The sequence below is a fragment of the Zootoca vivipara genome, chromosome Z1, assembly GCF_965207765.1.
Source record: "Zootoca vivipara chromosome Z1, rZooViv2.hap1.1, whole genome shotgun sequence".
Lineage (NCBI taxonomy): Eukaryota > Metazoa > Chordata > Lepidosauria > Squamata > Lacertidae > Zootoca > Zootoca vivipara.
In genome coordinates, this window is record NC_142583.1 from 7,342,746 (window position 1) to 7,366,286 (window position 23,541).

At 44.9% G+C, this 23,541-nt stretch overlaps 2 protein-coding genes and 1 long non-coding RNA gene across 3 annotated transcripts in view; 2 read left to right on the plus strand and 1 right to left on the minus strand.

Annotated features, from left to right (window-relative positions):
• The window catches only part of LOC148687275 (uncharacterized), a 337,005-nt gene that overhangs the window by 165,091 nt on the left and 148,373 nt on the right, over positions 1-23,541 (plus strand). The window lies entirely within an intron of this gene.
• On the minus strand, positions 797-14,711 carry QDPR (quinoid dihydropteridine reductase). The gene is made up of 7 exons (XM_035113549.3): positions 14,532-14,711; positions 13,758-13,850; positions 12,549-12,645; positions 9,318-9,458; positions 7,435-7,543; positions 5,509-5,592; positions 797-2,026 (listed from the first exon to the last, which is right to left on the minus strand). Exons 1-7 carry the CDS (start codon positions 14,628-14,630, stop codon positions 1,921-1,923), a joined length of 729 nt encoding a protein of 242 aa, XP_034969440.1. The 5' UTR covers positions 14,631-14,711; the 3' UTR covers positions 797-1,920.
• On the plus strand, positions 16,576-21,201 carry CLRN2 (clarin 2). Its single transcript, XM_035111631.3, has 3 exons — positions 16,576-16,828; positions 20,114-20,293; positions 20,854-21,201. Exons 1-3 carry the CDS (start codon positions 16,576-16,578, stop codon positions 21,117-21,119), a joined length of 699 nt encoding a protein of 232 aa, XP_034967522.1. The 3' UTR covers positions 21,120-21,201.

A 23,541-nucleotide genomic window follows, 5' to 3' on the forward strand; every position in this document is an offset into this window, starting at 1 on the left:
CTGATAAGACAGCTGCCCTGGACACAGAATTGACCTGCGCCTCCATGGACAGCTGTGAGTCCAAAATGACTCCCAGGCTGCGCACCTGGTCCTTCAGGGGCACAGTTACCCCATTCAGGACCAAGTAATCAAAGGATGTACAAGCCAACAGGCAGCCTTGGATAAAACATCCTGGAAAATTGGAATAAACCAGGGGTCAGCAAACTTTTTCAGCAGGGGGCCGGTCCACTGTCCCTCAGACCTTGTGGGGGGGCCAGACTATATTTGGGGGGGGGTGAATGAACTTAATTCTATGCCCCACAAATAGCCCAGAGGTGCATTTTAAATAAAAGCACACATTCTACTCATGTAAAAAACACCAAGCAGGCCCCCAAATAACCCAGACACACATTTTAAATAAAATGACATGTTCTACTCGTGTAAAAACACGCTGATTCCCGTCCGTGAGCCGGATTTAGAAGGCGATTGGGCCAGATCCGGCCCCTGGGCCTTAGTTTGCCTACCCATGGAGTAAACAAATTCAGATGTCAAGGAAAACAGCAGAAGATGCTGAGCAAATCTAGTGTTCAGAAGCAGACGCAATTCCTTAAAGAAAATGAAGTTTTGCTGGCGCAAATGAGCTTTGCTTCAGTTATCTAAATCTTGAGGTCTAGCACCTTTATTGCAGATTCCTGTACTAGACTGTCCATCTATTAAAAGGAGGGGCCAGTGAAGGCCCACATCCTGCTTTGGAGATAAAAACTGACAGCATTTGATGTAAGAGTACATAAGAGACCACATAAAATGTACAACTTGAGGGCTTCTAAACAAGAAGTTTATTGAGGACAAAATTCAATATATGGCAATATCCAGAACTGGGACAATTTTAGAGCACTTTTATAAATCACTGTATGAAATTTATAAAGGCATGATTTGCATGAGAAGCAATGAAGCGGTTTGCTGGTTGGTGCTCACAGCTGATTGAAGGTGATGTTGCTGCAGAAGCAAACATCCAGCTACGTCTCTTTGTACAATAAGGCTTTGGACAACAACCTATTACCTACCCCACCCCACCCCCACCCCCAAAAAATCTTCTCCATAGCCTTGGTGGTCTGGCTCCCTTTCAGAGAAGGTCTGAACTGTGCTGACTGTGCTGAATAGCTTTTAAGGCAAAATAATGTTTCCTCTTTAAACCTTGTCTCTTGCAAACAGCCCCCTCGGCAGGCTTCCTGGTGTGCAGTTGAGAGTGGGGGATAAATGGCGGGATGTTTTCTCGAGGGAAAAGCTCTGCGCACACCTGTGTTGTACGTGTATTGTCTAGTGAGAAGTCTGTTCAGGTAGAGGAGCATTTCAACACAGCCGCCTCCTGCAACACAGACAACAGCTTGCTGTGGGGTACAGTTTACAACTAACACTGTCAATTGTACGTTCTGTCCCACAGGTTTCAATGAATCTTCTTGATTTATCACACAACATCCCGGAGGAGAGATAGCAAGACTGCATGTTTGGTCTGTCTTAATGTGACAGTTCATAATTTTACACCTGAGGTAATGACTACCCAGGCAGCATTCACAATGACAACTCAAAGTGTGGGGCGGAAACCCCAAGGCGGTAGAACTTCCACAACAGTGACATATATGCATTTCATAGAATTAAAACACAGTTTTACGGCTCAACTGTTTGCTTTTCTTGAGACTCGGCATAATTCTGTAGAAAATGCTGCAGTGAGGCCATTAGTGAATCTTGAAATTCACAGCCCTGATTCATAAGACGCTTTGTACCTTTGGATAATTTTTAAGTGCACCTGGCTAACATCAAGCAACACAAATAGGACCTCAGGTCTTGCTCGACAAATAAGACCATTTAACTGGCAGAAAGAGAAGACCACACAAACTACACACTTTGCATCTCAACTTCACTGCTGTTTGCACTTATGACCGCTCAGAGATGAGAAGCAGACAGCTCCGTCTTTCCTCCTGTGGTTACAACCTGGATCAGACTCCCAGAACATGGACGGTTTTTCCCAGTGATCCAGTCATAAAAGGTTCTGTTAAACACAAAGATCAACATGTTGTGAATTAATTCAATTCCTAACGCAGGCTTCCTCAACCTCGGCCCTCCAGATGTTTTGAGACTACAATTCCCATCATCCCTGACCACTGGTCCTCTTGGCTAGGGATCATGGGAGTTGTAGGCCAAAAACATCTGGAGGGCCAAGGCTGAGGAAGCCTGTCCTAAAGCTTCATGTTATAAATGATATTTGAACTGCTTTTTAAAAAAAATAGCATAGAAGCTTCTCAGGTCAGAGATTTTGTGTCCAACACTCCTCCTCGTACTGCAATTCTATACATGTTACCCAGAAGTAAATCCAATGTTCAAAGGAGCTGACTCCCTAGCCAGTGCTTAGGACTGCAGTCCTAACCTTGTCATTTTAGAATATTTAACATCTATCCATTCTTTATTCTCCCTTATACATTTATATCCCACCTTTCTTCTGCCACGGAACCCACCTGAAGCCCTGACCAAGCCCAAACCTGCTTTGCCTCAGCATGACGTTGCTCTTAAGACTAGCCTGGTAAACTGAATAACTTATATTTATAATAATAATAATAATAATAATAATAATAATAATAATAATAATAATAATAATTTATTATTTATACCCCGCCCATCTGGCTGGGTTTCCCCAGCCACTCTGGGCGGCTTCCAACCGAATATTAAAAACAATAAAGCATCAAACATTAAAAACCTCCCTAAACGGGGCTGCCTTCAGTTGTCTTCTGAAAGTAGAATAGTTACTTTATTGCCTTGACATCTGCTGGGAGGGCGTTCCACAGGGCAGGTGCCACTACCAAGAAGGCCCTCTGTCTGGTTCCCTGTAACCTCACTTCTCGCAATGAGGGAACCGCCGGAAGGCCCTCGGTGCTGGATCTGTGTCCGGGCTGAATGGTGAGGGTGGAGATGCTCCTTCAGGTATACAGGACCAAGGCTGTTTAAGGCTTTAAAGGTCAGTACCAACACTTTGAATTGTGCTCGGAAACGTACTGGGAGCCAGTGTAGATCTCTCAGGACTGGTGTTATGTGGTCCCGGCGGCCACTCCCAGTCACTAGTCTAGCTGCCGCATTCTGGATTAATTGCAGTTTCCGGGTCACCTTCAAAGGTAGCCCCACGTAGAGCGCATTGCAGTAGTCCAAGCGGGAGATAACCAGAGCATGCACCACTCTGACGAGACAGTCCGCGGGCAGGTAGGGTCTCAGCCTGCGTACCAGATGGAGCTGGTAGACAGCCGCCCTGGACACAGAATTGACCTGCGCCTCCATGGACAGCTGTGAGTCCAAAATGACTCCCAGGCTGCGCACCTGGTCCTTCAGGGACACAGTTACCCCATTCAGGACCAGGGAGTCCTCCACACCTGCCCGCCCCCTGTCCCCCCAAAACAGTACTTCTGTCTTGTCAGGATTCAACTTCAATCCATTAGCCGCCATCCATCCTCCAATCGCCTTCAGGCACTCACACAGGACCTTCACTGCCTTCACTGGTTCAGATTTAAAAGAAAGGTAGAGCTGGGTGTCATCTGCATACTGATAAACACCCAGCCCAAACCCCCTGATGATCTCTCCCAGTGGCTTCATATAGATATTAAAAAGCATGGGGGAGAGAACGGAACCCTGAGGCACCCCACAAGTGAGTGCCCAGGGGTCTGAACACCACTTTCTGAATACATCCCCCACCACCACTTTCTGAATACGGCCCAAGAGGAAGGAGTGGAACCACTGTATAACAGTGCCCCCAGCTCCCAAGCCCTCTAGATGGTCCAGAAGGATGTTATGGTCGATGGTGTCAAAGACCGCTGAGAGATCCAGCAGAACTAGGAAACAGTTTGGCCCTAGCTCGCCAGAGATCGACCAGCACGACCAAGGCAGTTTCAGTCCCATGGTGAGGCCTGAATCCCGATTGGAAGGGATCCAATTTATTATTTATTATTTATTATTATTTCTGCCACAAGGAAGCAAGCCATTATTATTCCCCTTCGACGGGAAAGGAGTTTCAGAGACTGCAGCTTGCTTCGGGATGTTTCAGTTGGTTACTGAGTCTACCCTAAGTACCACTACTGTCACCCGGAGGCACAAATGGCTTCAAAGGCTCAGAGTGCCTTCCACTAACTTCGACTGGGACCTACCTGGACAGGAACAGCTTAGCTGCTGTTGTCTACAGTCTGGTAACCTCTAGGTTAGATTGCTGCAATGCGTTCTACATGGGGCCACCTCTGACGGCAGCCAAACAGGACTTGATTTGTGCTGCCCAGGGTGGATTTTATTTAAATCAAATCGATTTAAATCATGGTTTAAATCGCTAGTCAGTAAGACTTGACTTAAATCTTTTTTCTTTTCTTTTTTACAGAAAGACCCATTCTTGCTGGTATAATCTTAATATTTACAACCAGATGAAGGTTTCATTTTTGGAATAATAAATTTTCAGAGTAGCTTTTACAGTTATATCAAAAATTACTGATTTGGTTATACTATCAGAAATAGCGCTGTGGGTTAAACCACTGAGCCTAGGGGGCTTGCCGATCAAAAGGTTGGCGATTCGAATTCCCGCAATGGGGTGAGCTCCCGTTGCTCAGTCCCAGCTCCTGCCAACCTAGCAGTTCGAAAGCACGTCAAAGTGCAAGTAGATCAATAGGTACCGCTCTGGCGGGAAGATAAACAGCATTTCCGTGTGCTGCTCTGGTTCACCAGAAGCGGCTTTGTCATGCTGGCCGCCGGCTCCCTCGGCCAATAACGTGAGATGAGTGCCGCAACCCCAGAGTTGGTCTCGTCTGGACCTAATGGTCAGGGGTCCCTTACAGATAATTATGAATTATTGTGAGTTTTAATAAGTTAACTGTTTATATTTGGACAACTTTTCTGCTGTACTTTATTGGAAGGAGAAAAGTAATAATTTCCTTAATAACAATTAAAACAATTTATTTAACTAAAGCAATAACATTATAGCATATGTATCCATGTTTGTTAACTGATGTGGTTAAACTTTTCTTCTTCTTCTTCTTCTTTTTAAACTTAGGCTGAGTTTTAGCAGACATGAAAAACTTAAAACAAATCCTTATTTCCTGATGAATAGCCTTTGGACTATAATGTAACCTAAATTAAAAACTATCTTTAGAAAGATTTTTCCTCCAAAAGCATTTTATTTTAAAAATCCGATTTGAATTTTTAAAAAATCTGATTTAAATTTTTAAAAATCCGTTTTTTTGGATTTGATTTTTTTAAATCATTTATTTTTATGCACCCTGATGCTGCCTATGCACAGGCCATAGAGGTGATTTTGAGCTGATCTGGCATCCATCAATTCCCACAACCCATACTTTCAGAACCACTCGCCCAAGCCATGTTCAGCCACTTGCACTTCACAGAAGGGCATTTAACTTCCAGTGACTGAGGATCTGCACTCCAGATTTGAAGGCACAGGCGACCTAGATGTAAACAGCAGCAGCTGTTGAGCAAGGAAGCCTCTTGTTTACTCACTCGGCAATGAAATCTAACGGTGTCCAGGAGCCAACATCCGCATCAGGCATAGATTTCCTGTTCATTGGTGTATCCAAGGTAACACTGGGGCAAAGAAAGATAGGCATCTGATAAATGTTGCCTGCATTTCTTCTCCGTCACAATGCACGCAGAACGCTGAGGACAGTGGAAGGTGGAGACTGCTCTTTTTATTAATATCTCGCCTTCTAGGTGACTACAGTGGTACCTCTGGTTAAGAACTTAATTCGTTCTGGAGGTCCATTCTTAACCTGAAACCGTTCTTAACCTGAGGCACCACTTTAGCTAATGGGGCCTCCTGCTGCCGCTGCACCGCCGGAGCACGATTTCTGTTCTCATCCTGAAGCAAAGTTCTTAACCTGAGGTACTATTTCTGGGTTAGGGGAGTCTGTAACCTGAAGCGTTTGTAACCTGAAGCGTTGGTAACTCGAGGTACCACTGTATACTGAAACTGACTGTGCACCTGTGAGCAATACAAATTTCTCACTTGCATGCAAGCATCTATTATCCACAGGCAAAATGACGTCTCACACAAATGGTGGCTGGGAAAAGATTGCTCCCGTGCATAACATTATCTACAGTGGTACCTTGGGTTATGTTACCTTCGGGTAACGTAATTTCAAGTTATGAATGCGGCAAACCCAGAATTCTGTACTTCTGGGTTTTGCCGCGCATGCATGTGCAGAAGCGCTCTGCGTGCTTCGCGCGTGCGCAGAAGCGCTCTATCGCACTGTGCGTGTGTACAGAAGCGGCACCTCCGGATACAGACTTTTCGGGGTAAGTACGGACCGCCAGGACAAATTAAACTCGTATCCGGAAGGCCCACTGTATTTCCAAAGCTGCTTTGCAGCATCCCACCAAGGACTGTCTCTCACATGCATGCTTGTTACATGCAGTTTGACCGTCAGATCATGTATCATGTAATTGCCACATAAATACACCATGGCTGCGGTCCTCAAACAGGTGCCCAGGAATAGGTGCCACTGATTTCAGGCGCTAATTGAAAGCAATTTTCATATGAAAGCGTCAGACTGAAACTTCAACCTTATTCTGATAGCAGCAGCATACATACTCTAAAAAGTGTATATGTTCAAATATATAAAAGGATGTCATATAGAAGAGGGTGAAAGGTTTTCTGCTGCTCCAGAGAAGCGGACACGGAGCAATGGATTCAAGCTACAAGAAAGAAGATTCCACCTAAACATTAGGAAGAACTTCCTGACAGTAAGAGCTGTTCGGCAGTGGAATTTGCTGCCAAGGAGTGTGGTGGAGTCTCCTCCTTTGGAGGTCTTTAAGCAGAGGATTGACAGCCATCTGTCAGGAATGCTTTGATGGTGTTTCCTGCTTGGCAGGGGGTTGGACTGGATGGCCCTTGTGGTCTCTTCCAACTCTATGATTCTAAGTGCATTTTGAATAATGACCACCCAGGTATGAATAGAATTAGCACCTGCATTCATGGCCCGATAAATGGACACAAGAATTAGAGCTGCAATCTTACCCATGCTCACATAATAACATGGTTGCCTAAAGCCAAGATTTGAAGCAGGAGTTCCCAATTTGTAGTTCGGTCCCTTAGCAACTATACCACTCAAATTATAAATTAATGCAAAACAACAAAAGAGAAAGAGAGGGAGAGATACAGAGAGAGAAATCCAACACGTTCAAATTAAAAGTATTTGCTTTCAGCAGAGGGAAATTTAATGTGAACGAAATGTAAAAGTTAAATGGCATGAATCCACCCCTTGCCCATGATTCTCAAGCAATTGCAATTTCGAGTTGCCAGGCCAAGAGTTCACGTAGACCACAAGCCACTGATTTCAGAGGTTGCTTCTTCAACGGGGCACAAACTGGGCATATGAAAAAACCTAAAGCAGAGGGTGCTGTAGGGATTAAAATGCCACCACTTACGGGAGAATGGCAACCGCAGCAGACCCTGGTGGCAACCCACTGTTTGTACCCGAGAGGCTCTGGCAAAGCTGGTGGACTGCTCCTTTGGCCATGCCATAGCCTATCATTCCTAAAACAAAAGGAAGAAAACATCAGCTTTGTGCAATAAGAGGGTTAGGAAGCAGAGCTGTTTGAACGAGACACCAAAATATTGTCACCGTTTCAGGGGAATAAACCCACACTTTTCTGGCTTCTGGAAGGGAGCTGTCTAATGTGGTACAATTGTGAGGATTCATCCCAGCAGTCCACTGCTTTTGGAAGCTGCTATGTGCATACACAGGCACCTCTATGACCAGTGGGACACTAGTGGCTGGCTCAGCTGTAATTTTGCAACAAGGAAGTCAGCCAAGTCACAGTGGGAGTGAAAGCTAGTTGCTGCTGAAGCCCCAAAGTCTCTGTCCCAGGACTGTACCACTTCAGACTGCTGGAGGGGGGGGGGACGGGGACTGTCAGGGATTGTTGGTAGAGGAAAGAGGCTCCTGACTCAAACTTTCCAGGGTTCAAGCTTCAGGAAAACAGTGGCACAAACAAGCAGCAAGTCTACAATGAGAGCTATGTGACTGAAAAGGGCCACCCAGTTTATTAGAGCCAACACCCTCCCATAAAAGAACTGAAGGGAACAAATTACATGGTATCCCAACAAACAAGAGATGCAATAATATAGTTCCAAACGACCCACATTTGTATCTCAGCGGAGAGCCACTGCTCTTCACAACTTTGGTCAAAGCATTTATCGTGATGGTCTATTGAAAAGGTTTGTCTCTGGAAACTCTCAGCGCTTTTGGTCTCCAATAGCCACTTGCCTTCAGATACGCCAACTATGGCACACAGTGGCAACATGAGTCGTGCCTGTAGAGACTATAAGGTTGCCTTAATTTTTTTAATTCCCTGCCCATAAACATCCAGCATGCCAGGGAAAGACCCCTTCTTTGCAGGATAGATTTTTTTATCTGCAAGGTTTTCTTGGAGGTGTGTGCTTGGTATGAAGGAACATCCCATAATGCTGGCCCTCACATGCACCCAGACACAAGTTTACTACCTCAAAGAGAGGTTCCCATTGAAGCTCACCTGTTTACCTTCTTTCCCCAATCCTATTTATATGTACAACAAAGTGTCAATCCCAGCCATACCATTTCCAGTGGCAGGTGGTCAGGTTTCCATTCCCTACACTCTGCCACTTGTGACGACTGCCAAAAGCAGAATAAATTAAGCAAAGATAATTTATTCAGGTCACAGAATTCATCGTTTCCAATGCAGAATTTGGATTCCATGGTTAGAAGTTTGATTTTTAATGCAGAGTACACAGATGACTGACATCCAACATACTTGGAACAGACTGATTTATATCCATAGACTAAAGTTCATTGATTTCAGTGGGTTTGCTCAGATTATAGCTGGCAGTGAATATAGTCCGGTTTCCACACTCTTTTCTGTGCCAAGAGTTACGAAACGGGCCAGGAACATTCGTAACTATTGACAGAGGGTTGAAGGTCATTGGTCTTTGAAGAAGGCAGGTTAAAGGTAGGATCCAAAGTAAACAAGAAGAGCTGCCACTCGTTTTGAAGAAATAAAACAGCAGCCTACTTTTATTGTGTCTCGCAACTTAGAAATAACAGTGTGCTTATGAGCCTTGTGCTTTTTCACACACACAGCCCAATTTCTCTAGATTGTGGCTCTCAAGCGTGGATCCCCTTACAGGTGTCAAAAATGTCCTCTGAAAAGACCTTAACAACTAGTCAACATTGCAGGACAAGAGAATTTGAAAGACCGCGGGCTGGTTTTTCCTCAAATGGGAATGGTTGACACCACAAAGAATACTGGCAAAGCACACCACAATATTTTACCTGGAGTTCCAGCTAATGCCGCTTTGGCCCCTGTTAGGGTCAACAAGCCCCCTTCCTTCAGGTGCTTGGTGGCCAAATGGCTAGAGATCGTTGACGTCCAAACACTTTGTTTCCACATCAGGTCAGTATTTTTGTATAAAGCTGGTGAGCAGAGAAAATCCAGGACACGTTAGGCATCAAGACAGAACCAGCATGTGCTATTCCTTGCTCAAAACTGCAAATCTCCCTTAGTTTGTCAGATTTCAGATCCTAGTTTTGAATTCCTTGTTTTGCAGCAGAAACTATATTAAAAAAAAAACCCCACCCTACCCACTTCGAAGTTATCTTCTGAGGGCAAGATCTTCACTGGTCATCTTTTGTATTCTTTTCACTATATGCTTAAAACCTGGTGACTCGAGAGACCTATGCCTGCATTTAAAATAATAATAATAATGATGATGATGGTAAATTATTTATACCCCACCTGGTTTTCCCAGCCACTTTGGGAAGCTCCCAACAGAATATTAAAAACACGATAAAACATCAAACATTAAAAACTTCCCTAAACAGGACTGCCTTCAGATGTCTTCTAAAAGTCAGATAGTTGTTTATTTCCTAGACATCTGATGGGAGGGCATTCCACAGGGCGGGCGCCACCACCAAGAAGGCCCTCTGCCTGGTTCCCTGCAACCTTACTTATCACTGTGAGGGAACTGCCAGAAGGCCCTCAGTGCTGGACCTCAGTGTCCAGGCAGAACAATGGGGGTGGAGATGCTTCTTCAGGTATACTGGTTGGTTTCTTGTTCTCTTAATGTTTTACTGTACGTTTGTTTCATTACATTCTTGGATTGGTTTATATTGTAACAATATGGTGAGAGGAGTACGATTATGTTTTAAGGTGAGCTTCCCAGATGAAAGACTCCAAATTATCCAGAAGACTCTGATTTGAGTCCTCCTGAATCTAAAAAACAGGGGGCCCAACACACAGCTCCCGCTTCCCAAAGAGAAAGAGAAGGAATATGTAGCAATGTTCTGTTCTATACTTCCCTAGCTCAAACTACATGTTCCTGGTCCAGCAATCCATGGTTTGCTGAAGCAGAAGTGAGCGATGAGCTTAAGGGCTTCCTGCTCTCTTCATCTACTCCTCTTACACACCTAGCTTCAGAGATTTCCTGGTTTGCTAAACCGAACTCTGGTTTAAGACAAGATCAGAATGTGTTTGGCAAATCGTACCTGGCACGCAGGACACAGACCACAATTTCCTGGTTGGGACGTCACAGGGAAGCTGTGGCTTATCAAACTGGGAGGTCTTCTCTGAAGCCAAGCATGGAAGAAAAGGGGAGGGGGAGGTGCTCAAACTTACACCTGCTCCAAAAACCAATACTTTGTTGGAGCAGGAAAATTATGCTTTGAACTGGACAAGTGCTTTTAGACACAAACCATCTCGGAAATATTACGCTCATAATTGAGACTTATGAAGCTATTTAGGATCAGTTTGTCCTTTGAGGAATAGTCTCCTATTCTAATATGTTTCTAATATGTAAGTGCAAAAGTCTGTCTTTTATAATCACTGGAAAGTGCTTTGTAGTACCATGCAAAAACCTGGGTTTGATTTTAGAAACCATTAACTCTTTTCCTGGAATTTAATGGAATTGACCAAACAAACCACTAAAAAACAGAGAATATTTTCCAATGGTCTCTCTAAATGCCAGACATAACTGGTTGTAGAATGTGCAAAAATTACGTTGTGAGTCTCTGTGAAGCGGAATTTTCACCAGAAGTTTCTTTTATTTTGCAAACATGGTACAGGCAACCCCCGTTTTGCATGGGTTCAAAGCATGAGCGGCCGTGTATGTGTGGGTTGTTTCTGGACCCGGAACAGGACAGAACGGGACAGAGTAGAGCAGGATGGGCTCATGCATGCTCCGCTGAAACGTGCAATGAGCAGGAATGCAACCTCCGCACAAATCATTCTTAAGGACATGGCAAACAGGATCTTATTCACTTTAGGGTCACTGGCAGGGTTAAGGCCTGGCTCAACAGAAGCCTAGTTCTCCATTTGAAGCAGCTCCAGGCCACAGCTGGTCTATTTGCTTTAAAGTCCACAATACAGAATGCATCCCCTTTCGATGAAGAAAAACCAACTTCTGACCTAGTGCAACAACAACGGACAAGGTAGAATCCACTCAACTACCGGCACTTCCATTCCCCTAAAAAAAGCTGATGACTGGGTGCTGGTGGTGGTTAGGACTCTGCCTGGATTTTTCTCTGCCAGGCTCTAGCAGCAGAAGGAGAACCGGGGGGGGGGGGGTGGCAGGGCCCCTCCATGCCAGAGGTCCCAAGCTATGGCCAAGTGGGTGGTAAGCTCTCCCTGGCAGTTCTTCCACTGGCAGTAATGTGCGAAATGGGGCCCTGTGGCCGTGCTTCTCAAACTTGGGTCTCCAGAAGTTGTTGGACTACAACTCCCAACATCCCTAGCCAGCAGGACCAGTGGTGAGGGATGATGGGAGCTGTAGTCCAACAACTTATGGAGACCCAAGTTTGAGAAACACTGGTAGGGTGTTGGGTGGTTTCGGGATCACTGGATACAAAGCCTGGAGATGACGCCCTGAAAAATCAACAGGGTTGCCAAGGGTCAGTACTGCATCTGGATACAGCCACTTGGGCACCCCCGGCTTAAAACACCATAAAATGAATGCAGGAAAGTGACTCTTAGCAAGATAAAGGTAAAGGGACCCCTGACCATTAGGTCCAGTCGTGACCGACTCTGGGGTTACGCGCTCATCTCGCATTATTGGCCGAGGGAGCCGGCGTATAGCTTCCAGGTCATGTGGCCAGCATAACAAAGCCGCTTCTGGCAAACCAGAGCAGCACATGGAAACACCGTTTACCTTCCCGCTGTAGCGGTTCCTATTTATCTACTTGCATTTTGATGTGCTTTCGAACTGCTAGGTTGGCAGGAGCTGGGACCAAGCAACGGGAGCTCACCCCGTCACAGGGATTCAAACCGCCGACCTTTTGGTCAGCAAGCCCTAGGCTCAGTGGTTTAACCACAGCGCCACCTGGGCGGTTAAGATACTAACTGCTTAACAACTTAACAAACTTCCATCAGGTTTCAATATTGGTTGGACACAGCTACTACACTCGATTTTCCGATCGCACACAAAAGGGAAAGAAGCCGTTCTGAAAACTCTCGTTATAAGACAAAGAAGAAATGATTTCTTCCACGGCATTCACAAGTTTGTTGCTTACATTTTGCTTTCGCGCTGCCTCCAGCCCATCCACCGGCAACACAAAGTATAGCATCGACTTTTTCTTCGCCCAGGAGTTTTCCAACATCTTCTGTCACCTTTAAATATGTGAAGACAAAGAAGTGTGGGGGAGTGTCAGTTCCAAGAGAAATACCTGGAATTTGCATATGCCCAAATCTCAAAATTGCTATTTTCTCAGACCTACAACTAATACAGGAATTGAAGCAAGGTGGGGAACAAGTGCCTGAAGTGACGGGTGTGGGGAGTGGAGGGGGGGGGAGCTGAACTGCCCTCAACTGTGTGCTACTTTTCATGTAAGAAATAGGATCCACCCGCATTAGGATTTGAGCAAGGCTGGCAAATCAACAAAGGTACACACAACCACCTCTTGTCATGTCAGGTTTAACCTTCAGAACCAGGGAAAGTACCAGTATATATAATGGAATATAATGGAACTAGGCTTAGTATAAACCAGAGCTTGCCAGCACTAAATCCCAAACCCTGGAATCTGTTTCCAATGCACAACCCTGGATTGGGGTGGGTGGGGTTGATAGAACAGTGGGTGCTGGTTCCGAGCAAATCGGAGGTAATAGATTCCTCTTTTTAGAACGGAACCAATAAATATGGGGGAAGGAAGAACAAGCAACAGAAAAACAAGCATGGGAGTTGACAAAGGTGTGCTAAGATCACCAGTCCATTTTATCTTAACATGCATTTAAAACGATATACCGCAAAATATATCAATGGCATCTCTCTCACACACACATTCATGCTACGCAGCCCCTTTTGACCTGCATTTGTTATCACACAACCCAGGCAGACTTTTAAAAGGGATAGCCAACATCTTGAGCCAAGATGTTCCCACCTAAATGTTCCCCAGAGGTAAAGTTATTGCATCCCTGCCCTAATGTTGGCAGCTGAAGCTTTAACAACTGCACGACAGGCAGAAATTAAGTCAGTATGGCACCTCCTAGTGATGGGGCAAATGGAAGAAAATGCAGCTACTGAATTTTCTGCCTTTCGTAAAGCTGATGAAGGTGAAGAAACTGTCGGGAAGTCTTTCCCAAGAGGAAAGAACTTTTCACACGCAAATAGGATCTTATTTCAGGCAACTACTATTATTTTGCTACCCTGTCATCTTTCTGCTTTCATTTTAATTGCTTCCAACAATAACATAGGAGCAAGACACAAACAATACCATGCACGTTACCTGATCTGCTTGTTCAACGAAGGAATCGCTCATTTTCACAACAACATTGGCACTCGCTTCATCGTTTTCTCCCAAGTCAATGCTGGCCACCCACTGAATTAAAAAAAGAGAGCAAGATTTCTCCCACTGTCAGTTTAAAAACCGATTTACTTATTTTGTGCTTTTGTCTTTTACACCAGAAAACAAAAGTATTTCCTAAAACTGTTTCAAAGGGAAACAGGGAGGAGTGTCAATTCATTCACTGCAGATTTATTTCAGTATGTTGCCCATACTTTGCGCACTTCCCTATACCTCTCAGGCTCAAGCCCAAAAGCAGGACAGCTTCCCCCCCCCCCAACCCTATTTCGAAAGAGCCCTTTGTTCCTTCTCATCTCCCCAGCAAGTATTGCAAGTGTCCCCTTGCGATTCCTTAACGGGCAGCGGGAAATTGCTGTTTCGGGGGATGATGCGGGGATAAGGAGCGCTGGCTGCGCCCGACAACCTACAGCTTCGTCTACCGGGAGCAAAAAAAAAAACTTTAAGGGAAGGGACAGGACCAAGGGCCGCCGCGCAAGTCCGTGGCAGAGCGAGTGGCTGCGGCGACGCGCAACCCGCGCGCCTCCTTTTGCAGAGACGCGGATGGAGCTCTTTGCGCACACGCGCGCGCGTTGTGCCGGGAAGGTGGGTTAGGGAACGGCGCTCCGTGCAGACGCAGCTGATCTGCACCAACGCCAAGAACGCCTTGGCCCCACCACCAGCAGCCTCGATTCGTCCCCACGGGGCTGCTGCCCTTACCCAGTTCTTCCCTCGGAAGTAGCGCACGCATTGGGAGCCCAGGGCGCCCTGGCCGCCATACACGAGGACCCGGCGCGCTTCCGCCGCCGCCGCCGCCATCTCTCAGCCTCGCCTGCAGCCGCCTTTCGCCTCCGACCCGGGATCGGCGAGCAGCCGCAAACGCTCCGCCTTCCCAAGAAGGAAGGATCTTGCGCGGAGGAGGAGAGAGAGCGAAGCGCCTCCCTCGCTGCTGCGCCGATGGGTGGCGCAAGCGCCCCCTGCCCTGGGAGTTGGGAGCAGGGTTTTCCCGAGGGATAGGGCTGCACCTGTTTGGAAAGGGGAAACAAAACAAAAAAGTATAACCGCATAGGAACGGCTAGGATAATCATAAATGAGTTCAGAAGTGTAATAGTCGACCAATATTTCCTTAAACCGATGCGGCTCTTTTCTGTGTGCCATTGTGGAACCCAGTTCAGCTACTGATTGATTGATTGTGTGGCTATAGTCCATGGTTTATTTGCTTTCATTTTATGGACCAGTGGCCTCGTTAGATAGTAAAATTCATGTTCAATTGTTGTTTCAGGGGTTGTTTTTAAAAGTCTGGAATGGATTAATCCATTTTGCATTACTTTCTATGGGAAAGCGTGCCTTGGTTCTGGAACGCTTTGGTTTGGGGATGGACTTCCAGAACGGATTAAGTTTGAGAACCAAGGTACCACTGTACTTCTAGAAGTTGTGTATGGTGGAGCAGACGATCGCTCAGGCTAATGCAACAGCAACACTACACCCTTGCAGTCCCCAAAACAGTTCTTTCTCACCAGTCACCTCTGCAAACACAGGCAAAATATATCAATGGCATCTCTCTCACACACACATTCATGCTACGCAGCCCCTTTTGACTTGCGTTTGTTAGCATACAACTCAGGCAGACTGCACCAGGGGTCAGCAAGGTTTACCTCACCTGGGCCAGTTCACTCGAGCGGAGATCCCTCCATGGGCCGGATCGCACCTGCGCACCTGTGATTTCCGGTGTCTGCATCTGCACAGACGCGATTTCCGGCGCCGCGGAAGCGAGCCCCCACGCCATGCTGAGCCAGTTGAGCACAGCACATGGGGACTCACCGAGTGGGCGGCTAAGTTCGGGGGTGGCTCGTGGCCAGTTAAATGACCCCTGTGGGGCGCTTGTGGCCCATGGGCCTTAGGTTGTCTACCCCTGTGCTACACCTAACAATGGCCAAACTGTTGTCTTCATTCCCATTCCAAACAGGCCAGGCGTCTTCAAAAGCTAACCAGCAGCCATAAAAGAGACATTGATGCTCATTAAGCAAGCTTCTACAGTTTTATGAGGTTATTTTGCATTTCCCAGAGAGATGCTTGAGCTTGAAACTGTGCAATGCGGGAAAAGCACGTGCTTCTCCAAGCTGCAACCAATTTGTGTTCCCCTTTACGCCCAGAAGATTGTTCTAATTGCAAGCCCAGGCATCCAGAAATATTGTGTATCTATTTCATTTAATAGTATTGGAAAGCAGAGTATCATTAATTTGGGAGAGATGACAGTAATGACATTTACAAATTCAAGGAGATGGCGACTTGGTGCTATATAGCCAGTGGAATTCTGATGTCAAATTATAACATATCCATCCTAGTTTGCTTCCCAGCAATAATTAGATACCTGGCAACGAATTGAACAAGCATGTGCAATTGAACAAGCAGCCAAACATCTTCCAGGTCAGAAATGGAAGTCATTTGAATATTTAAAACAGGTAAAGAATTCGAGCCTTTGAATGAAACACTAGTCATGTAACAGATATGGTGTTACTCTCTCAACAACAAGCACCGTTGCCGTGCAGAGAGATGACGCTCTTCTTTGTCATCCTTGTGGATTATTGAACAAAATTGATCTTTTGGAGCTGGTTTTTGATCTGCACATCTCAGTTTGTGAATTAGAGAAGATGCTGTGGAAAAAGGATGTTTTTGAAACAACAACAAGCATTGCCTGAAAAAGAGCCAAGATCTATAATTACTGCCGGGAGATCCTGAAAGATGATTTATTTGAGACATTAGAATGCCCAGCTACTTCAAATGGGCTGTCTTTGCTTCCATTGCTGTGTTGAGCTTTGTGTCTTTTATCTTGATCCTTGTTGCAATGAGCACCCAGAAATGGATGACTGGAAAAATCCTTTGCAAAACAGGAGCTGAGCTGGTGAATGCCACAGACCCAGAGCTAGTCAAATTCATGGGGGAAATTTACTACGGACTCTTTGGAGGTGGCAAAATACGGCAATGTGGGTTAGGTGGGCGGCGATCCAAATTCACAAGTAAGTAACACTTTTGGTTCATTACTCGCACATGCGCATATTGACCATACATTTAGATGCATTCATGATGGGCATGTTTTCTTTATGTTAAACGTTGGAATTTTACCTCTGTGGCTTGTTTTACAAGAGAGTTTTTTTCTTCTCAAATTGGAATAAAAAATATGGGTATATTTTAAAAACTGCTCTCTTTGACTAAAATGTGGGGACTTGAAGAGGACCCCCCACCTTACCCATGGCCCTTAGATGCTGAAGTAGTATCCTGATGGGGAGAGGAATAAGGGGGGACCATGTTGAGACAGGGGCCATGGGGAAGAAGCAACTCTGGCTCTGAGGGCAGGACTGGTTGCCCGCTTTGGCAAGGCAAGGGGAGAATGAGTGGCCTAAAACGATTCCTTTGAGTGGGACAAAGGTCTGCTTATAAGTAAAATCAGGACGGGAAGTGAGGGCAAGGGAGCCAGGAAACAGATGTGGTCAGTGGAGGAGAAAGGGTGCTTCCAGGCCGCCCCTATTTTGGGAATCATATACTGGCCAATTGAAGCTGTGCAATTTGGAATTCTGGTGAGATAAATGTCCGGCTTAGGCCAAAGAGAATCCTTCTTCTCCCACTGCTTTCCTAACACACTGTACTAACAAAAGACAAAAAACAAACAAACAGCTCTTTGCTAAATTAGGGCTATGCCTAGGTGTTCCCTTTAAATCTTCTGTAGGGGAAGAAAGCCTTTCACTTTTTCCTCTTTTTAATAAATGAATTAGCAGCCGCAGCTGTAAAGATGCACATCAGTGGAATGTGCAAACCGAGCTGAAAAGGCAATGATGTAAAAAGAGTTAAGAAAGAAGCAGAATCTGGGAACAGGGGGCAAGAGTTGCTTCATGGTAGCTTGAGAATTAAACTGTGTCGCACATGGGCTCTGCTGTTTTACATGTCCATATAAGAGAAGCTGCGTGAGTAATCCCAATTCAGGGGCATCAGCCCTTTTGGGGGAAACCAGGAGAGATGTGGTGCAGCAATAAAACTGCTACCGCCTTTGCAAAGCTAAGCAGGGTCCGACATGGTTTCAAATTGGATGGGCAGACCATGTGTTGAGATTCTTGAATTGCAGGGGGTCTAGCAGGGTCCATTCCGGCTCTATAATTTGATGATTCTGTTATTCAGTGGTTCTACGTGGGATCTCCCTGACAATTAAGTTCACAGTCTGCAGGTTCTCCTAGATCCAGCTTGGTCTCTGGAGGCTAAAATAGCCTATGGAGCTTGGAGGGCTAAGGCTGGTGCAGCTGCTGTGGCCCCACAGGAAGTACGGGCACGGTTATCTGTGCACTGGTACCATCCAGGATTCATTATGGCAATACCTTTGAAGACACCTTGTATACCCAAGTCAAAATACATCTGCTGGCTTACTCTGGGAATAGGGTTATTTATGCATGCTAATACTGCGGCCCATGTTCCGTTAGCCCAAAAATAGAAAACGAGCAAGGTCCCAACCAAAGATTGGCAACTTAAGTTGACTGAATATACACAATTTGCAGGCTTAACATATAGAATAAGAGAACAAGAAGAGCGTGCATTTCAAGAAGATTGGAAAATGTTTATTGAATATATGGGAAATAATTGTGTACGGCTGAAAACGTTGGCAGCATTAAGATAAATGCAACAGTAAGTTTTGACGGAAGCAATAATGGAATACTGAATGGTATGGTTTTAGTAAAAGATGCAGGAATTTATGATATGTAAAATGAACCATGGAAAGAGAAGAAGGGAAGTCATTAATATCTCAAGGATGTAAAATGAGTATTTTAAACTGTAAAACAGAAATATATAATATATGAATAGGTGTACAGATTGGTGGTCCACTGTTGTGCCTAATTCAAAGTATTGTGCTTGCCTTTAATGCCCTGCATAGTTTTGGGCCTAGGTACCTCAAATAATATATGTTTTTATGCAAATGTGTCCATATATTGTGGTAATAGACAAGCCCAGCCCTATCCTTAGGCAGAGTGGGACAACCACCTCAGTCCATAAATGCTGGGAAACATTGGAGACAGCCCTCCCAGCTTAGTCCCCTGGCTGGTACCCTTTCGTTGGTCCTGAGGACTTCCTTACATTTGCATTTTGAGCCTGTTTCCCTTGGGTATTGAAGTAAGATTCAACTGCCAACCCAATCAGTTTCCATACATGGAACTGAGAGTGGTGCCGTTCAGGGCCGGCCCAAGACATTTTGGCACCTGAGGTGAACTGCAAGATGGTCCCGGCCCTGCCAGGGAAGAAGGGATGAGTGAGAATCTACACTGGGGACAAGAAGGGAATAAAGGTCTACATCGGGAAGGAGGAGAGGAGGGCGACCAGCCAGTTGCAAAACCACCTACAGAATGAATAATTTCTAAGAAGTAAATTGGAGGTGATAGGACAACCAATATGATTAATGGTTTAATCACTTTAATCACTGATCTTATGACTTTTATATTGCTTTTATCTTTTTTGTACACCACCCTGGGAACAATTTGACGGAAGAGGAGCATGAGAAAGAAAAGGAAAGAAAGTTTAGGCATCTTTAGAAAGCTAAGATGGTCAAGGCATCTAACGAACTGTGGAAACCACACCCAAAAATTGGGGGGGGGCATGGAGCTGTCAGTGCTAGGGTACAAATTTTTGTATTCCCCCCCCCCAATACCTCCACAGGGGGTGACACACTCAGATTTGATCCTGGCTCCTGAAACATTTGATTGCGATGAATATGAATTCTAATATTTTCCAATACTTATTGCTGCAATCCTATGCACACTTAGCTGCAATCCTAACCCCACCGAGGACTGAATTCAATAGGACTGAATTTTGAGTAGACGTGGTTAGGATTGCACTGTTAGTGGATTAATAAAACGCTAAACATGGCCCATTATCATTTTAATTAGTCCCTGAAACTAGAACCTAAGAAGTTCATCTGACTTTAGTTGCTGCTTTTCAGGTCACTGAAGATGGGTCCCATTGTCATAGCAGAAGCAATTGATCCATTACTCCACATCACTGGAGCTTGGTTAAATTACCTTGACCTGTCATAAACAGAGCTTAACTGTTTAACATTAAACATGCAGTCGGAGCGCAATAGCATCATCATTCCCATAGTGAATAGCAAGTACTGTACACTCTTCAAAATCTAACGCTTTTATATCACCTAAACAGGTGGAACGTCTTCCAAGGAAGTAATTTCCCATTAATCTTGAATGGAAAATCTTCATAGCCTTTGGCACATTTACACAACCAAAAACTCAATGTTGTTTTGTTTTCCCTGTCAGTATTTCCGCACCTGGTGAAGAAGCTGAACACAGCTCTCCATGTGGCAATTATCCTTTTCCTCTGCGTGGCGTTTTCTTTTGCTCTGGTCAGTTTGGGATTCTGCATATTCAACATAATTAAAGTTCCCTATCGGGCTATTAAAGGTCCAGCTGGAATCGCCTTGTGGAACGTCATTGCAGGTAAAATTTCTGATGACACCCACCTTTTGCTAGATTGAGAGTTTGCTTTCCATTATCTGTGCATGTCACTAAATGCTCTTAGGGAAATCTCCATTGGTGTCATTGGGTATGTGGAGATAGGATAGCCATCTCCAAACATCTAAAGCAGGCATAGGGAAACTCGGCCCTCCAGATGTTTTGGGACTACAACTCCCATCATCCCTGACCACTGGTCCTGTTAGCTAGGGATGATGGGAGTTGTAGTCCCAAAACATCTGGAGGGCTGAGTTTGCCTATGCCTGATCTAAAGGGCTATTATGTGGAAGATAGAGAGAGCTTGTTTTCTCCCACTCCAGAGGGTGGCTTCAAGTTACAAAAAATATGATTCAGACTAAACATCAGGAATAACTTTATGCCTGCAAGACCTGCTTGACAGTGGAACAGATTCCCTTGGAAGGTGCATCTAGACTCTCCTTCCTTGGAGGATTTTAAACATGGAGTAAAGTGGCTCTACAATTATGTTTCTAAACTATTTTGCATTTCATTGTATTAATGCCTGTGTGTTTTGAATTCTCTTGCAGGTGGCTTTGCAGTGCTGGGCATGACGAGCTTCATGGCTGCCGTCAAACTGCACAATCTGACAGAAAGGATTGCCAATTTCCAGGAAAACGTCTTCCAGTTTGTAATCCTGGAAGAACAGTATGAACACTCTTTTTGGCTTTGCGTGGCAAGCGCAACCATTCATGGTGTGAACTTGCTACTAGTTGCCATCAGCACAATTCATTTCCCTAAGCGGAAGACAAAGACAGAAGAAGCAAATGTTGCAGCCGAAGACATCATGTACTGAATACCTAACTGCTGGGCCCACCAACTTGGCTGGCCCCAAGCTTAAGACTTGCATTATCTGTTTATCTGCACTATGTGAAAGAAGGGTAACACCACTGTGGGAAGGGGTGCGTGAGTGCGGAGGAAGTGCAGAGAGAGCCACAAGTTGGTTCGTGCAAATGCTTAGACCAAAATGCCCCTGGAGGGTCCACCAAGTCAAGAAGGAGACCATTCCCACATTCCATTAAACTCCTGGGAAGCTTGAGTCTTTCCTACACTGGGTCAAAATTTCCCAGGAGGCCAACACAAAGCAAGAACACCCCTTCCCATTCTCTCACGTGGACCTTGCCCATAGAACTCCAAAACCCTACAGCCAACCTGAGGAGGACGTTTGCCTCGGGTACAATGCTGTGCAATGGGTAATTTATACCTGGACTCACTTAAAGGTAATTTAAAAGATAGAGGAAAAAGCACATACCACCTCAGAATGTGGGTGTGACGTTTTCTGAATGTTCCCAGCCTAAAAATCCTTATGCGCAAAGTTAACATGGTGGGAGAAGGGCTGTGCTGAGATCTTTCTCCCTTGACTACGTAGCTTTCCACATAATGTTTGAAGTGGGGAAGCATTTGCAGTGGAGGCCTCTACTTTAGAGTGAATGGGGTACTGCCCCACCAACCCTAGTTGGCCCTCAGTGTACTACCAACTGCCTGTCTTCCTTCCTTCTGGCCAGTCCAGGAGGTGGGACACGTGTGGCAATTAAAAATTATAATAAAAGGGGGCGGGGTTCCAGGAAAAATGACTTGAGCAATCCCACCTGCCGTTGACAATATGCAATTTTGGCTTTCGGCACAATCACTGGAATGTAAGTTGCGGGCTTACTGTGAGCACATCCTAGCGTGCTCCCATCCTGTGGTTTGTGACAGAAGCTTCTTCTGAAGATTCAGACGCAGATTTGAGCACTCTCTCGCTGACGGTGGTTGTTTCTCTGCAGGCTGGCTCAAGCTGATTTGCTGTCCTATACAAAAATAATGTACAGGCTTGGCACACAGATTCTAATCACATCGTATAACATGTGGGGAGGGCAACTGCGATTTGTCCGAGAGTTTTCCCATCACCCCCTTTTTCTGCTGCAAAGAAGTGAATGGAATCAAGAAAAAGCATTTTCATTGATGGTTAAGGGGTGATATGATAGCCATGTTCAAATATATAAAAGGATGTCATATAGAAGAGGGTGAAAGGTTGTTTTATGCTGCTCCAGAGAAGCGGACACGGAGCAATGGATTCAAGCTACAAGAAAGAAGATACCACCTAAACATTAGGAAGAACTTCCTGACAGTAAGAGCTGTTCGGCAGTGGAATTTGCTGCCAAGGAGTGTGGTGGAGTCTCCTTCTTTGGAGGTCTTTAAGCGGAGGCTTGATGGCCATATGTCAGGAATACTTTGATGGTGTTTCCTGCTTGGCAGGAGGTTGGGCTGGATGGCCCTTGTGGTCTCTTCCAACTCTATGATTCTATGTGTATGTGACATGTTTCACAAGTCCCAGGCTCTGATATTACAAGGTGAGGTTTTTTTTGCTACATAGAAGTGAATGGAGCAAAAGTCTCAATTTTCTTGAATGAAGCCAGGTTTTAAACAGACAACAATGGAGGGGAAATGTACATACAGTGTGACAAAGCACACCAGATACAGGTACTGTATATTGTTCCAAAGGTGGTCAGGGGGGAATTGTGTGTTTCCAGTTATCTTGGTGCTCCTGGGTTTCTACTGCTCCAAGCAGTGGATTTTTGGCTGGTATGGTATGTGCTTCAGAAAACATATTACCAGAATACTTGCATATTACCAGAATATTCAGCCAACAAAGCTTTGGCCATGGTGATTTTAAGGTGGGTGTGGTCTGTTGGTGTTATCACGACAGAGAAGATAATGATTTGACCTCTCAGCAGAAACAGCAATTAATATAAAATTCATTGTAAAATCTGTTTCAGAGAGGATTATTTCAAAATGGAATAGAAATGGCATGGTTGTTTTTTAGATTGTATGCAATTCTAAATATGCATCACAAATTGGAAGGAAAAGACCTTTACTGCTTTTTTAAAAATGCAAACACTGTATTTGGGCATCTGAGTAACTTAACTTCCACTGTTAAAATTACTATGAAAATATAGTGGATACAACATTTCTATAAAGACTATGAGGCTGTTTTTAATTAGCTGCAAAAATAGGGTTGCCGTACTACTGCTCAACAACTTTGCTAAAAAAAAAAGCAAAACAACTTTTCTGGATTTTCACTTTTTGAAATATGGCAACCCTATGCAAAAATGGAAAATGTTTGCAGGATTCAAGAGGAAAAACTTTCAACACATGTCTGAAAATAATTTGGAAAGCCTTTGAGCCTTTGTCCATTCTGAGAACAAAACTATTAACTGAAGAGAAAAATTTTAGGA